This window comes from Phalaenopsis equestris, unplaced genomic scaffold (assembly GCF_001263595.1).
Source record: "Phalaenopsis equestris unplaced genomic scaffold, ASM126359v1 Scaffold000654, whole genome shotgun sequence".
Classification (NCBI taxonomy): domain Eukaryota; kingdom Viridiplantae; phylum Streptophyta; class Magnoliopsida; order Asparagales; family Orchidaceae; genus Phalaenopsis; species Phalaenopsis equestris.
The window spans coordinates 19,965-34,589 of NW_018165094.1; the positions used below are offsets into that span (position 1 = coordinate 19,965).

Genomic DNA, 14,625 nt, shown 5'->3' on the forward strand with positions numbered 1-14,625 from the left:
GCTGATATATATATATGCACCGGGTTTTCAGATAAGTTGGTCGGGTATATGCTTGTCAGTTATCAGTCTCTTCTGGGCTGGGGTTCGATACCCCCGGTGAAGGGTGTGATATTCGAATTGTTAGGCGCATCGGGAATGACCGGGGCTCATATAAGAACCTCAGACAATTCTTTATATATATATATAAACTATGAGTAGCATTTTGAGCCAAAGAGTATCGAACAAGAACGACAAATCTTTATTCGTGTTAGGCTCATAAAATTAGTGAATGAGCTGAACACGAACTTGTTAAGGAGTCGAAAACAAATCGTTCACGAATAACGAGCAGCTTAGACAGCCCTTGTTGGAGCAATAAAAATTTCAAACGATAGGCTGGCTCAAGCTGGGCTCGTTTACACCCGTGAGCTGACCATTAGTTTTCCATGATGCGAAATCATTGGTTCTTATGGGAATGGTAGTCTTGCGATCTTCTTCCCTCGTCCCCAAGTTCTTCACAGAAGCCCAACCTCTGATCTTAAACCTTTTTGTTTGGCCATCCCTGAAAAGTACACCCTCTTTCCGTTCCGCTCGCGTTTCACTTCTACAGAGATTCCCCGTTGGATGTCGCTTTGTTGCGTCCGCTGCCGGAGGATCTGGGGGCAGTTCAAACGGAGAGGAAGGCCCTTCGTTGGAGTTCTTGGCCAACAAATTCCCAATCTCTGGTATGTTGCTGCGCTGTTAATATCTTAATCAGATTTGAATTTTTTATAATCTGACTTGATTTTTGGTGTTCGATTCAGGAGCTGAGGATGCTTTATTGGGTTTTATGGATGGAAGAAGGAAGGCGACTGATGTAGCTCATTCGTAGGTTTTGGCCACCTCAAAACATAGCGGAAGCCTAACTACAGTAGTAGTATTTTGCTTGAATTGAAAAATTCTAATTTTATGCCTGTTGTGTTGGAATTAAGTTCTAAGGAGAAGTCAAACGAAAATCATAGAAGACAGATTTTGTGTTTTAAGGAATCCTCCTGCATCCACTGGCTGATTGATTTCATTATATTGCTCATGTTAGAAGCATAGGAATGACCCACTAGAAAAATTATTCCATATGGTGTTCGATCTCCGCCGTTCATCACAACAAGGATGTATTTCAGTAGACCCCATTTAATTTTTCTTTTTTTAAAAAATTGATGGTTATTATTTAGTCCTTATAAATAGGTGTGGAATCCATTTTTTAATCCTCATGAACATGGAAATGAGTCCTTTTTAAGGATTAAACTTTGTAAACCTTCAGCAAGCTCTAATTGAGCAGTCTAGGAACTCTCATAGTTTTGATGGCTAGGGTAACCCATGATGACTATAGAAATGTTTATAAATTATTTAGCAGTTATTATTATTATTTTGACAAAATCTTGCAAATTTAAAATAATATTCATTGTATTTTATAAAAATTTTAAGTTACAATTCCCTAAAACACCCTCATTTTTAACGTTATTCTGTAATTTTAATGTCAACATTAGTTACTTTTAATGACATGATTATTTTGGCTTTTATTTTATAAGTCTAATAATTAACTTGGACTTTTGTTTATATTTATAACTGAAATAGCTCCCCACTTATAGTTGGTGGCCATTTTAGATGTTTTTCTTTAATATTTTTCAATATATTCTTTTGTCTTTGCTTAATTAATAGCTAGCTTATTATATAATTCATAAAAAAAAATTACCTTACTAATGACCTTCAATAGCATTTAACTTCTATTACTCTTTAAATGTACATTTATTTGGTTTAATAACCTTTCAAACCACTATTAAAGGTATGTTTGAAGCAATTTTCTCATTTTCTACCTTTCAGAGCACTGCCACAGCTTTATTTGACAATTGTTCTTTTTTTAATGCCACTTTTAAAAAATTAGTGCGATCCAGAGATATCAGAAGAGTCCTAAAGGAATAATTAGAGTGAAGCAAATGTTTTCAAGATATAAGCATGTAGTATTTGTGAAATTGCAATAATATAAGAGATATCTTGCGTGCAATAACTTAAAATTACTTAGTATAGGATTATACATAATTTTTAAAAGTGACTAGGTTTTCTAGTTATCGATAGAGATTAGAAGATAATTAGACTCTTGATTAACAACATACCTTAGATAAATTTCATGCACAAAAACTACATAGATTTACTATTGGTAAATCATAAATTCAAAGGCTTTGTCATCATTTGAAAACAAACAAAAAGTTATAATTGTGTAATATTGATTTTAGATGAAAGTACTTCTTTCAAAAAGGTTTTATTTTTGGATAAAATTTTGATACATTTTAGTAATTAGCTTAATAAAGTTTTAAGTTTGATTCATTTGGGAATAATATTTTATTTACCTCTTTTTTGTTTGAACAGCACGTGCACGAGCATACACCTTATAGTCTGGCTGATTAATGATGACTATTATTGGACTTGGACAAACACCTTTCATATTATCACATAGAGTCGAGACACTCCGCTCTATGGAGCCTACTTTACGTAGCCGAAGAGTCACAAGTGCTTATAGGTAGTTGGAACATGAATTTGATGAATGTAGAGAATCAAATAAGAAAAGGCTGAATATGGTGCTGGACTTATTAGATGAACTCAGGATTCTATCGGCAGTGAAGCAAAAGGAAGCTAAAAGAAGATGGCTAAATTTTATAACTCATATGCCTAAGAAAATAAATTTTGTACCTACGAAAGTTAACTCAATAGCTCGCCAAACAACACTCGGTAACTGTGGATGACTGGGATAGGTCATATATTGTCAAAGAGTTGGAAAGCTTAGGAGCATATTGGTTACTGACTTGTGCAGGAAATGATTACCCTATAATAATGTTTTTTTCTTAGAATTGTCAAAGAGCAGGGAAAATCTCATGCCATTTTTTTTCTTAGAATTTATTTTCATTCTTTGTATTCATTGAATAATGTTTTTTATTTCCTAAAGGAAAAAGGCGCACTCACAAATAAATTTTTTCACATGATTTGCTCATTACAATGAGCTCATATTTAAGATGTGTTCTCAAGAAAATTCAAAAACTTGTCCCACCAAAAATATAGATGGAATTTGCCACAAAGGAATGATTTCAACATGAAAAAGATAAATTAAAAGTATATAAGGATTATTGCTAAAATGCCTTAGACCTAGGTTGGCCAAACTTCAAGGTTGAAACTCTTGGCCAGTGTTAGAAAAATTATATTCCTAAGTTTAGAATTCTACTAGCAAAAGTGAACCTTATCAATTTAGGGATTGAAAACTATAAAATCTTGGTCTAAGTTAAATAACTATGATGATTACCCCTAAAGGAGATATTCGACCCCTAGGAAAGGAATTTTTCAAGCCGACGAGGTCACCTTCTTTCTAGCCTTGAGTTATATTATAGGAATAATAGCTATTCAATAAATCCTAATGCTTTATTTGCTATTGAATTAAACCCTAAAATAAAAATAAATAATTTCAATAAAGTCACCATGTTGATTAATTAACATTTGGAGAACTTGTCTTATAGTATGAGTTTGAATTGAGTAACAAGTCAATAAGAACCGCACAATGACTTGGTTCCAAATATTCACCTAACAATTAAAAGTCGATCAATTCGAAAGTTAGAACTTTTGGTTGATATTAGCAAAAACTCATTTCTTAATTGTAACCTAGCTACTCCTCAATGGGTAACCATAACCTCCAAGAAGGATTAATTGAGTTGAATGAGGTTGCCTTTTTTTCTCCTTGAGTTGCAATTCATGTAAAAAAGTGAATCTAACGAATTGAAGAAACAAAGTCCTTATTTGTCTCTCATAAAAAAATTAAAATAGAAGATAAAAGATATTAATGACAAAGTCTCATGGATGACTTATGACTTGTATTTGTTTTCACGTAGTATTATGCATCATCTTGAAGAAGTTGCTTGGAACACACTTCTCAAATATCAAGCATTCAAATCCTTCCCCCTTACATATCCCCTTTGGGCAGGTCCAAGGCATATAGTTTGAATCTTCCATGCGCGATAAGATTTGCTATGAGTAGCACAAGAGCTTATTTTAGAGTGAGTCTAAAGTCTAAATAATCATTACCGCAAAAGGTGAGACTCATTAAAAATGATGACATGCCTAAAAAAATAAAATTAAAGCAAGAGTTAATGGTTGAAAGAGCCGCCATGCTGATGAAAAGATCATATTTAGCTCAATGCCAACTCATAAAAAACAGAAAGTTTGATCAATGCAAAGAACATACTAGCTTAAGAAGCTCGAAGAGTTGGCTCTCGCACTAATGATAATAACACTAAGCTCAAAGATTTGTCTAGTTTATTTACAAAGCCAGCCCGAAAAATAGCCAAAGTGTCTATGATTTTTTCACGGGCTAAGAGTCTACTCAAGCATCTTAGATCTCTCATTTGGCTTGAAGGGCATTAATTTTATATATGCTCAATTTATGAACTCAGCTCAATAGCATCACAAAAAGGGGGGAAAAAACAGAAGAGATAATAAAAAAGAAGTGTTTTTTTTATTCCATAACATTCGCTCTTTATAGAAACAAACAAAAAGAAAATAAAATAATAAACAAACAAATGAAGCATAGCTTCCTTTTGTCCCACATAGTTGACTTAGTTGTGGTGTAGAAGCCTTTATGTTCACATAAGCAGGAGGACGAACTCATTTTCAATCAATTTATCTAAACAAAATTGGCTATCCATTAAAGGTCGTCGAGTTTGGCTTGAAATATACTTGGGCATTGTGGACGAATTAAAAACTTTGTAAAGGTCTTCAGGTTGGCTTGTTCTAGACAAGCGACTTCGAGCTCTTCACCCATCTTTTTCTCTTGGCCCCTTAGTTTAGAGATCTCCTCAAATTTAAACTCAACATTTTTATGCCTCCATTTTAATTCTCGTTTTTTTTTAATTTTAATTGTCGACACCTTATCGGCCTTCACCCTTGTTGAATTCAAGTTACCAATGCTTTGTTGCTGAAATAAATCTCACCCATGTTATTCTCTTATTATTTAAAATTGATCATTGTAATAGCCTATAAAGTTGAGCAAATGTTGCTAGTGCAAGACCATAGACCTCATCACCACTAGATGAAGATTAGATTGAAAAGTAAGGTCAATCTTCTCTTGAAGTGACCTCAAGTGATGCCCAACCAAGATTATACGCATTTAGACTATCTTTAGGATGAAAAAGCTCAATGTTGTGATATTTTCATCTTGTATTTGACTCATCAAACTCACATGTTATCTTTATTAGCTCGTTGGGGTACTTCCCCAACCTTTATAGTGGGTTCAATCACTTTCTGCCCCTTGATGCAAATGATCACGTGCTTTTTTTATGTTCTTTTCTAAGCTATACTGGTCGTCAACAATATTTTAAAAGGCATAAGCATTGGGCGGGGCATTTTAGAGGTTACGGTGCGAGAATTAGTTGTGCTTAATAAAACAAATTATTAAGAGACATAAAAAGAACTTGTACTCATTCAATTTCAAAACAAGTTTTCAAGGATTAAAATATTCAAGATATCAACATAAATCCACCATAAAAAGTAAAAACATATAAAAATAAGTAACCGTGTTTGAGTAAAAAAAAAAACTTATGCTCAATTGATCTCAAGTTTTAGCTGTTATTGGTCACACTACGTGCGAAAGACAAAGATGAAAGCAACGGGATCACCTTCTGTTGTGGGAGAGACGCGTGATTTGGCGTGATTCGGGTATGTCTTGGAAATTAGGGTTTGCTTTTCTTTGTATTCAACCCAATAGTGGGGCGTACACCCTGGTGGGGCGCAAATTGAGCTTGCCGGCGTAAAAGTTGCTCTGGTGCATAAGACTAATGAGGATTGCATCCCCCTCATGAGCTTGGGGCAAACTGGCTCACACCTCACCAAGGGGCGACCCCTAGGCGAGCCCCAGAAATGCTTTTTAAGATAGAGTGTGTCAATACTACAATTATATTAATGATGAATGGCTACTTGAGTTTAGCCTTTCAACCCCAGTACTCATTGTATGAACCTCCATAGGTTCTGCCGTTGGAGTTTCTTATGCTGGGACATTCTTAGAAGGCAAGGCATTAACTGTCATGGGAGAGGAAGCTCTCATCCTCTAGCAACTCTTCTCTCCCTAAACAAAGAAGTAATTGCCTTTGATGAGCAACTAGCAGTTATTGATCTGCTACTTGACAACATCGATGACATTAGGTTTTGGGTCCGCGAAACTCACCCTTTGTTATGATGTTCTCTTCTTGTTCAACCTTTCCTCCAAGAACTTCACCATCTCAAGGTAGCTTGTATCAAATACGCATTGGGGTTTGCTAAAAACAAAAGAAAAGAAATCACAAATTCAAACTCGTCCAAAATAATAATAAATGAATTTAAATCAAAAGATGAATAAAAAGATAACTTGCATGACAAGTTTCTTTTCACGTTATGAAGAGCCAGATAGGCCCAAGTATTCTACACTATCTTCTTCACATTTGCTAGAATCATCTCCTCGACCTCAGAAAGATCAGATGGAGGTGGATTAGATTGTTGTCAGCCTGGACTTGATTTACTAGGTACAAAAATACTTAACAAAATAGCATTTCTACTTTGAGGTCTTTATTGTATTATCTAAGATGAACAATATTTATTGTTCATTGGTAGGAGATGCTTTTTTCCTTGAATCCCTTGATTATGAAGAGTTGCTAGAAATGTTGAGACTCCATTTGGATTACCTCTTGTGTAAACATAGAATAAAGGAGAGTATGCTCGTTATTGAATTTGACAAAATGTGGATGAGTGTCAATAAGATTTGTGCATAGTAGGAACTGCAAGCCAAGACAGAATTGATCTCCATAACAATATAATCGTATGACCAAAGGAATTAAGGAACTCATCCTCTTTGAGGCATTAGGAACGAGTTTATTGAACACGTAGATGGTTTGAATAAAGCTCGCCCTTATGAATGACACCCCAAACAAACCCTTATACTTGAACCCTTGGAATTGATTGACTCATTTCTTCAAAATGATCACCATTCCCATAAGGGAAAAAAAATGACTACAAAGGAAAATGAGAAGAAAGATTCTAGGGAGAGAAGTTTTGGATTTCAGAGAGAGCCAAACAGACTAAGGGTCCGTTTGGGGCAGCTTATTTGGTGCGGTGACGTTTTGAAAACGCACCTGAACTGTTTGGGTAAACTGCGTTTTGACAGCTTATGCGTTTTGAAAACGCTGAAAGCAGCGTTTTATACCGCACCTATCTACGATGGCAGCATTCTGACAACGATATGACTTTTCCAAAAAATAAAAATTTCTATTAGCCACCGCACCTACCTTATTAGCAGATTATTTTTAATCAACTTATCAGCAGATTATTCAATAAGCTGCAGCTGCCCCAAACAGACCCTAAAGCAACTACGATTGATGTTCGGGATTATTTTATTCTTGCAAGCATCTAGTCAAGGTTATTTTAGGAATTTTTCTATTTTTAAATGATCACATTTATTATGAAGGGAAAAACCTCTTTACCAAGTACTCTTTTGGAATAGGAAGAAGCGACTTTAGCTCCTTGTCCCCTTCACCTAACATTTTTATAATTAGAGAATGAATCTCTACTTCACTTCATGAAAGTTGACTTTTTTGGTCGACTATACTCTAACTCACAACTTGCATGTGCTCACCACAACTAACACTCTAAAATAACATCAAGTAAAAACAGCTTTCCTTCACAAACAATGCAACCAGGAAAACAAATAAAAAGTATGACTATATTATAACAAGTGTGAATATCGAATATCATCTAACATCAAATAAAAACTTACACTACATTGCATATATAGTAAAATGACTTTGAATTTTCTTACACTGCATACAAGTATATTACAATTACAAATATTTTTACAACCTTAATGTCAACAAAACCCCCCCTTGGATCTTTTCCAAGAAACAACTTAGAAAATGTGAAAACAGGGTAACAAGGACAGAAATGGGTAGGCGCTTGCTTCTCTCCTAGTGCTGCATAAAAAACATATCTCTAGTTTGATTCAAAATCTTGAGGGCCCTTCTTCTGAGAGCAACTTCAATCTTTTTAGCTATTGGAGTTTTTCTTGAGGTCACTAACAGCTTCGTTTGTTGCACCTAGGCAGCTTTTCACTGTGCACACCCCCTCTAATATCTCCTTCTATGTATTAAGAACTCACTAGGGAAAAGCTTTGCTGTTACCTTTTTGAAAATTTTACCTCCCAGCCAGCACTAGGGCTCCACTTTAGCACTGGGTGGGAAAGGTTGTCTATTCTCAGGACCCTCAACGAGAGGAGCTAGGCAATATGATAACGTCACCTTCTCAAGCCTCACCAAATGCATCTAAAAGTTAACATCTTTGTCCTCTTTGGTTGCCGCATGTGCACTTTCATTTCCCATTGCTAGAGAAAGGACCATCAAGTTGATTATGAAGCCATGAGCCAAAAAACTCTGCAATGTACTCATCAAAGCAAATTCAAGGTCAACTTCAGCTTGATCATTTTCATCATATAGAATTTCAGTCTTTAAATTATAGATACTCTACGAGCCAGTTAGTGAAAAAGAGCTAAGCTAGAAAGAATACTCCCCAAGCACAAACAGAAGATAACTTACTTTTGATCACTATTATCTCAGTGGTTGGACCATTCACTTCTAGGGCAACTTTCATCTCTGAAATGATCATAGCCGTCGTGACCACCTTAAAATAAAAACATTGCCACATCAATAAAATCACCAAAAAACTCTTTCTTATTCACTGGCTCTATAGGTCCCTTGGCGACCTGTTCTGAAGCAGCTTCCACTTGAAGAGACTTGTCAATAACGACCATAGTAAGTGTTGTCTCAATAACAGGGATAAATATCTCAATATTCTTAGTCACCTCAGCCAATTCAACTTTATTTTTTTCTTCTTTTAGAGTTCTTTGCCGTTCATTCCTTTCTGATGTCCATCGTGGCTTCCTTGAAAATATCATGATTTTTTCTCAAACTTTCATTTCACGCAAAATGCAGAGCTCAAATGTTGAAGGAAGATAAAGGAACTGAGATTTTATAAACTCCTGACCGTGAAGTGATATAGACCTTTTATAGAAGCCAAACCATGGTAATGTGGACACAACAACAAAAATAGCAAATCTATGAACAAAATTTTATGCTAACTTGTCTTAGATTTCTTGCCTACACTTTCCATGCACCTTAAATATTAATTGTTGTGTTAATTATCCTTTCACAAGGAAGCAAAGCGATGAATTCAACATAGGAAAGCATGGAACTCGTCCAGAAGTACGAGCTAAGTATTGACCCATATATTTAAAATCATATTTTCTATCAATCTCTTGTGTCTTCTTTTTTTCTAGTTATCTTTCAAAGATATAAGAGAATCAAGAAATCAAATATACACTCTATTAATAGATCGAATAAGTGATAGGAGACAAACTTGCCAGTTCGGTCTCAAGTTGAACCTGCTAGCCAGGTTCAAGATGGATTTGCTAGTCGTATCCCAAGAAGACAGAGCTCACCAATGAAGACAAAAGGCGGACCTGCCACTAAAGTGCAAGGCACTTATCAGTCGAGTTTAAGGCGGACTCAGCTGCCACCTAACGGAGAATTTTCATTAAGCCCATAAGCAATTTGCCCAAGGTTATCACAGGACTCACTGCGTCGCCTCAACATAGATTGCCACCCAAGCTCACAAAGCTACTTGAGGAGTACCATCAGAAGAATTAGCAACTTTACTAAGTAATATGACTGATTGTTGGTCCGAACCAGAGTATATACTTATGCTATGTGCCTTGTTTATTTTTTTTGCTTGTATCATTTTACATTCGTAGCTCATTTGGTTGTGTTCGAGACTCTCGACCCTCATCAATAAATGGACAGTCACCAGGAGAGCTTTATTAACACAATTTTTAGCCACTTAATTATACCAAATTCTGCTGAAGCTGCCTTGTTTGCTATAGCATCGATTTACTGTGCTAGATAGAAGATTTACCTCTTCTTCTTTTAGTTTTCCTCTCTACTCTTTATTTCTCACATATATATATATTTTTTTGCTTTGCATTTCTATGATAAATGTACATAACTAATTATTCATTTCACGCATATAATTTTTTCAAGGATTCATCTTACAACTTTGCAGAAAGAAATTTGTTTTCTGTAGTCCTATAAAGAAGTTTATTTTTGATTTGGTAGCTCCACCTTTGAAAGTAATTAATTATTTTTATTTCTTAAAATGTGTTTGTTATTACAATATCATATGCTACAATAAAATCAATTTTAGCATAGAATATGGTCTTTCTATCTAACATTGCATACCTACCTTCTCATAGCCTATCCTATATGACCATTTAATTTTCCATCAATGTTGTCCTGTCGTCATTAGGCATGCACTGTAATAATTCATCCAGCCCTTTCCCAAATTGATTTATCAGGGTCTCACTTCACTACTCTGTACTCTTCTTTATTATTAAACTTTCCAACAGATGATAACTCGTATATTGATTCCCAGGACTCATGTTAATGTATTTCTATATTTTGTGTAGTATAACGTTCAATTAAAAAACAAGGAATTGTTAGGATGAGAAAATCCGAATAGTGATTCACATAATTCTTCTATAGGGATTATATGTGTAAATTTCAATCTTTGAGTTGTATACGGTATTAGTAGGATTTGATCGAGTCTCAGCCAACATTTTTATTTTTTAGTTTATATTTGAAGCATGTGGCGGTATTAGTAGGATTTGTTCGAGTCTCAGCCAAGTTGGTACATTTTTATTTTTTAGTTTATATTTGAAGCATGTGATTGGCACCTTCATTGGAATTTGGCATGCCATTTCTCATGAAGAACTCTGTTTTACTTTTACCTTGCATCTACTCATCAAAGAGGATATGCAATGCTTAATTTTCTTTTCATCATTAACTAAGAAATCCTAGCTCTCTACTATTTGCAATTGCCTAAATTGGAAACATTATTTTCCATAACATGGAATCAGTGTACTGACGAAAACTTACTTTTGAATAAGCACTTCAGAAAAAGTTTTTGCTACACCATGTCCCCAACGCTTACTGAAAAGTATAAAACATGGAATATTCTGATCTATCCTTTTGCTTGTATAAAGAAGTGAAATCCTGAATTTCCAGTTGTGCCTCTTGTTTACAAACTCTTTTTGATACTTCAGCATTTATAGTATAAGCTTTTCCAAATTCCACAAATCTTAAATACAATTAATTAATCTAATCTCTGTAAGTGTGTATTATTTGTCAAAAACTAAAAGGAAAAGAAATGGGAAAAGGTGAGGCATTTAAGAATGATTTGTCCTCTTGTTAAGTGAAATCAGCGGTTTAAGTTTGAGTTAGGAGCATGTAATATCAAGCTTTGAATGGTTATTTTCTCCTGAACCAGTTCAATTTGTTCAATATATTTACTTTATGTATTTAGTTTTACCTTGCGTTTGCTGACAGGCATGCATCTGTTCTTTTTTCTAAATTGATTTCTTTAAACTTTTGAGATTTTGAACTGTCCAAGTGTTACGGAGTGCTGTCTATGGTGTTTACTTTTCTTCTCCTTGGTGATGTGGTTTCAGAGTCTGGAAGAATGTCATTCGAGGAGGTGATAGAGTAGTTGATGCTACTTGTGGTAATGGCTATGATACTCTGGCATTGCTTAAACTGATAGCTGATGATTCAAGGAGGGGTTGTGTTCATGGATTGGATATTCAGAATTCTGCATTAGAGAATACTGATTATTTGCTGAGAGAGTCTGTTGTTGAAGAACAGGTGCCTAGATATCCAAGTGCTGTTTAACTCTGCACCGCATTTTTTCAGCGGTTGTTTATGACCAGCAAAATTATGGCACCTATATAGGACTGTGGCCATATTTACTGCGTTAATTCAGTTTGAGTACATGTAGGATGTTCTACAATCTATGAACATAATATATTGCACTTGTCCAAAGCTACTAATGCAATATTGCGAAAGCTACTAATCTTATATGATTATTGTTCCATCTTCCATCAATCTGCTTTTGTTCAGTTTGAGTGCATGCTGGATGCTCTTCAATCAATGAACGTGCAATCCTACTTTTAATATGTTGCCGCCGTCTAGTTTCTCCATTCTAAAGTAGTTATGCAATTTTGCCAAAGCTACTTAACTTATATGCTTTGTCTTACTATCTTCTATCTTTCTGCTTTGGTTCTGTTTGAGTGCATGCTAGATGTTCTTTAATCAATGTACATATCTATGACTGTCATCAAATTTTACCAGTTTCGCTTGACCAAAGCTAATAATGCAATCTTGCTTGTTTTAGAGGGAACTGGTTAAGCTGTCTTTACTATGTCACAGCAGGATGGAGGATATTTTATCAAACGATACCCCTATCAGGTCATTACAGTTTTCCACGTCATTAAAATTCCCCATTAATCTTTTATTTGTCATGGTTTTCTTATCCATTAAAGTTGTCGCAATGCTAAGGAAATAGTTGGATTGTTATTAGCAAATCTTTCACTAAATTTCTGAGCAGAGATTTAACTCGGGAATCAAATTTACAATATTCATGCACATCTTTGCCTATTCTTCTTCAGGCTTATAGCATTCAATTTGGGATATCTTCCAGGGGGAGATAAGGCCATAATTACAAAGCCACATACAACATTATTTGCATTGCAAACTGCAAGTAGGATAATATCCCCTGGGGGACTTATCAGCATTATAGCTTATGTTGGTCATCCTGGTGGAAGGTATGTCCTTGTTACGCTACTTATTTCCGGACAGGTGCTACTTCAAAAAAACTTTATGCTTATAAATACATTTACTTGATTTATAATAAATATGCATGAGAAAGAGGATCTTAAGAAAACCAGATTTCCCTTTTTCAGTGAAATCAATTATTCTTCTTCTAGTCATTGAGTGTAGTTAAATGTCTTTTGTCTTAGCCCACATCGCCGCTGCAGCAATTTAAGGGCTGGTTTGGAATCACTTTTATTTTTTGTTTTCTGTATTTATTATTCTTTTAAAAATATGTTTGTTTAGAGCTTTTTTTACATTTTTTCTTAATTTTTTTAAAAGGAAATTAGGTTGTTTTTAAAATCACTCAAAAGATCTAAAAGTTAGTGCGTTTTTGAAAATAGCTAAAAATGTTATATCATATCAAGCATGTTTTATTTTAAATCAAAACATAAACAAAATAAAATAAAAATAAAAAATAAAAAGTGATCCTAATTTGCCCGTAAGTTTATTCTACCCTGTGCCTTGCCTTGTTAGCCCGCCTGCCAATGCACAGCTTTTCTATCTGTTCAAATAACTTGCGGAGCTTCTCTTATTAATATGGGATGACTGTAATTATTTTTAATTTTCTTTTTGCACACCATAGGGAAGAGTTTGAAGCTGTCCTTTCATTTGCATCCAGCCTGCCTGTTGAGGGCTGGAATTGCTTCAAATTTGAAACTGCAAATAAACCAGGTGGACCAGTTCTTATCTTCATATTCAGGAAATAGTCTTCTGTTCAAGATAATTACTGAAATGCTTGTTTGGAGGCAAGACATTCAACACTTTTTACTGCTACTCTTTTTCAGTGCAGGGTTCCGACATCTAAACATGTGCTATATCTGATTCCTGCAGGTTAGCCATTTTATTATACCTGTACTTAATTGACAAGGCTCTGCTTTTTACTCTAGCAGTTTTTTCCCTTCTATATTTTCTTATTTTGGGCTTGCCAATGACCTGCTAACTACTCTTATATCCATTGCATACAAATTAATCTTCAAAACTAAAAATGTTCAGCTTGCCATGCAACAATGAATGAAATTTCTATTCTTCGTAGAATAGTGGTTGAATTTTACGATCATTCTCTTTGAAAGATATATGCGTATTTATTTGAACTTTAGTTGGTTTTGATATTGCAACATGAATTCAGTGTTGAAGGATCATGTATGCCAATATTTTTCTGTGAAGGCATGGCTACAGCTAACTTGAAGCAATTATGGGAGCACATACCTAGGGTCTATTTGGAACGGCTGCAGCTGTTTGAATAAACATTTGTAAAGTTGTTGCAGAAGAAGTTATTCAAAAAGTTGTGTTGGCTATCACAACATTTTTTCAAAATGTCAGACTACAATTTTCAAAAAAAAATAGGCAAAACACAGTTTGTCAAACACAAAAAAATATGGCGTGACACCACACCGCTGCCCTAAAAGCACCCTTAGTTTATTGGTTGGAACTACTAACATTTCTTCGGACGTCAAATTTGGCTTCACATGATTCATTAAATATTAAGTCCAAAACACCTTTTTTTTTATTAAAATATGAGTCATAATTCTTGACTAATAATTAACGGGAACTTTCAAACAGAGGAACTGCTCGAACATTCCTCTTCTCATAACTTCTCTCTTCAACCATCTCAGAGCTCGTGTGATATTTACAACATCATATGTTGGAGGTTTATTGATGTTTTACAATTGATTGTTTAGTTTTGAATGCATTCATCATTGATAGGTATTGGTTATTATATGAAAGTGATTAAATGAAAACTCTACGTTAATAAACAAATAAAATATGAACTTAAATTGGAGTTTCAAACTTTATTGAAACCTTGTTTGCATATTGGGTCTTAAATTTCAAATTTCATGAGGAATAACATAATTTTATT

General features: G+C 34.6%; 1 protein-coding gene across 2 annotated transcripts; it reads left to right on the forward strand.

Annotated features, from left to right (window-relative positions):
* The first annotated feature begins 359 nt into the window (after positions 1-359).
* LOC110030094 (putative rRNA methylase YtqB) lies at positions 360-14,279 on the forward strand. 2 transcript variants are annotated; one of them, XM_020732659.1, is made up of 7 exons: positions 360-701; positions 780-843; positions 11,567-11,759; positions 12,289-12,362; positions 12,563-12,718; positions 13,351-13,598; positions 13,894-14,279. In XM_020732659.1, the coding sequence occupies exons 1-6, from the start codon at positions 446-448 to the stop codon at positions 13,472-13,474; spliced, it is 867 nt and encodes a 288-aa protein (XP_020588318.1). In that variant the 5' UTR covers positions 360-445; the 3' UTR covers positions 13,475-13,598; positions 13,894-14,279. The 2 variants fall into 2 exon arrangements, with proteins under 2 accessions (XP_020588318.1, XP_020588319.1); XM_020732660.1 differs by having other exon boundaries at positions 13,932-14,279.
* The last annotated feature ends 346 nt before the right edge of the window (positions 14,280-14,625 follow it).

Coding starts and splice junctions, on each gene's coding strand:
- LOC110030094 (XM_020732659.1), top strand. CDS start 446: ATGGGAATGGTAGTCTTGCGATCTTCTTCCCTCGTCCCCAAGTTCTTC. Junction 844..11,566: donor GCGACTGATGTAGCTCATTC/GTAGGTTTTGGC, acceptor ATGTGGTTTCAG/AGTCTGGAAGAATGTCATTC. Junction 11,760..12,288: donor AGTCTGTTGTTGAAGAACAG/GTGCCTAGATAT, acceptor TGCTTGTTTTAG/AGGGAACTGGTTAAGCTGTC.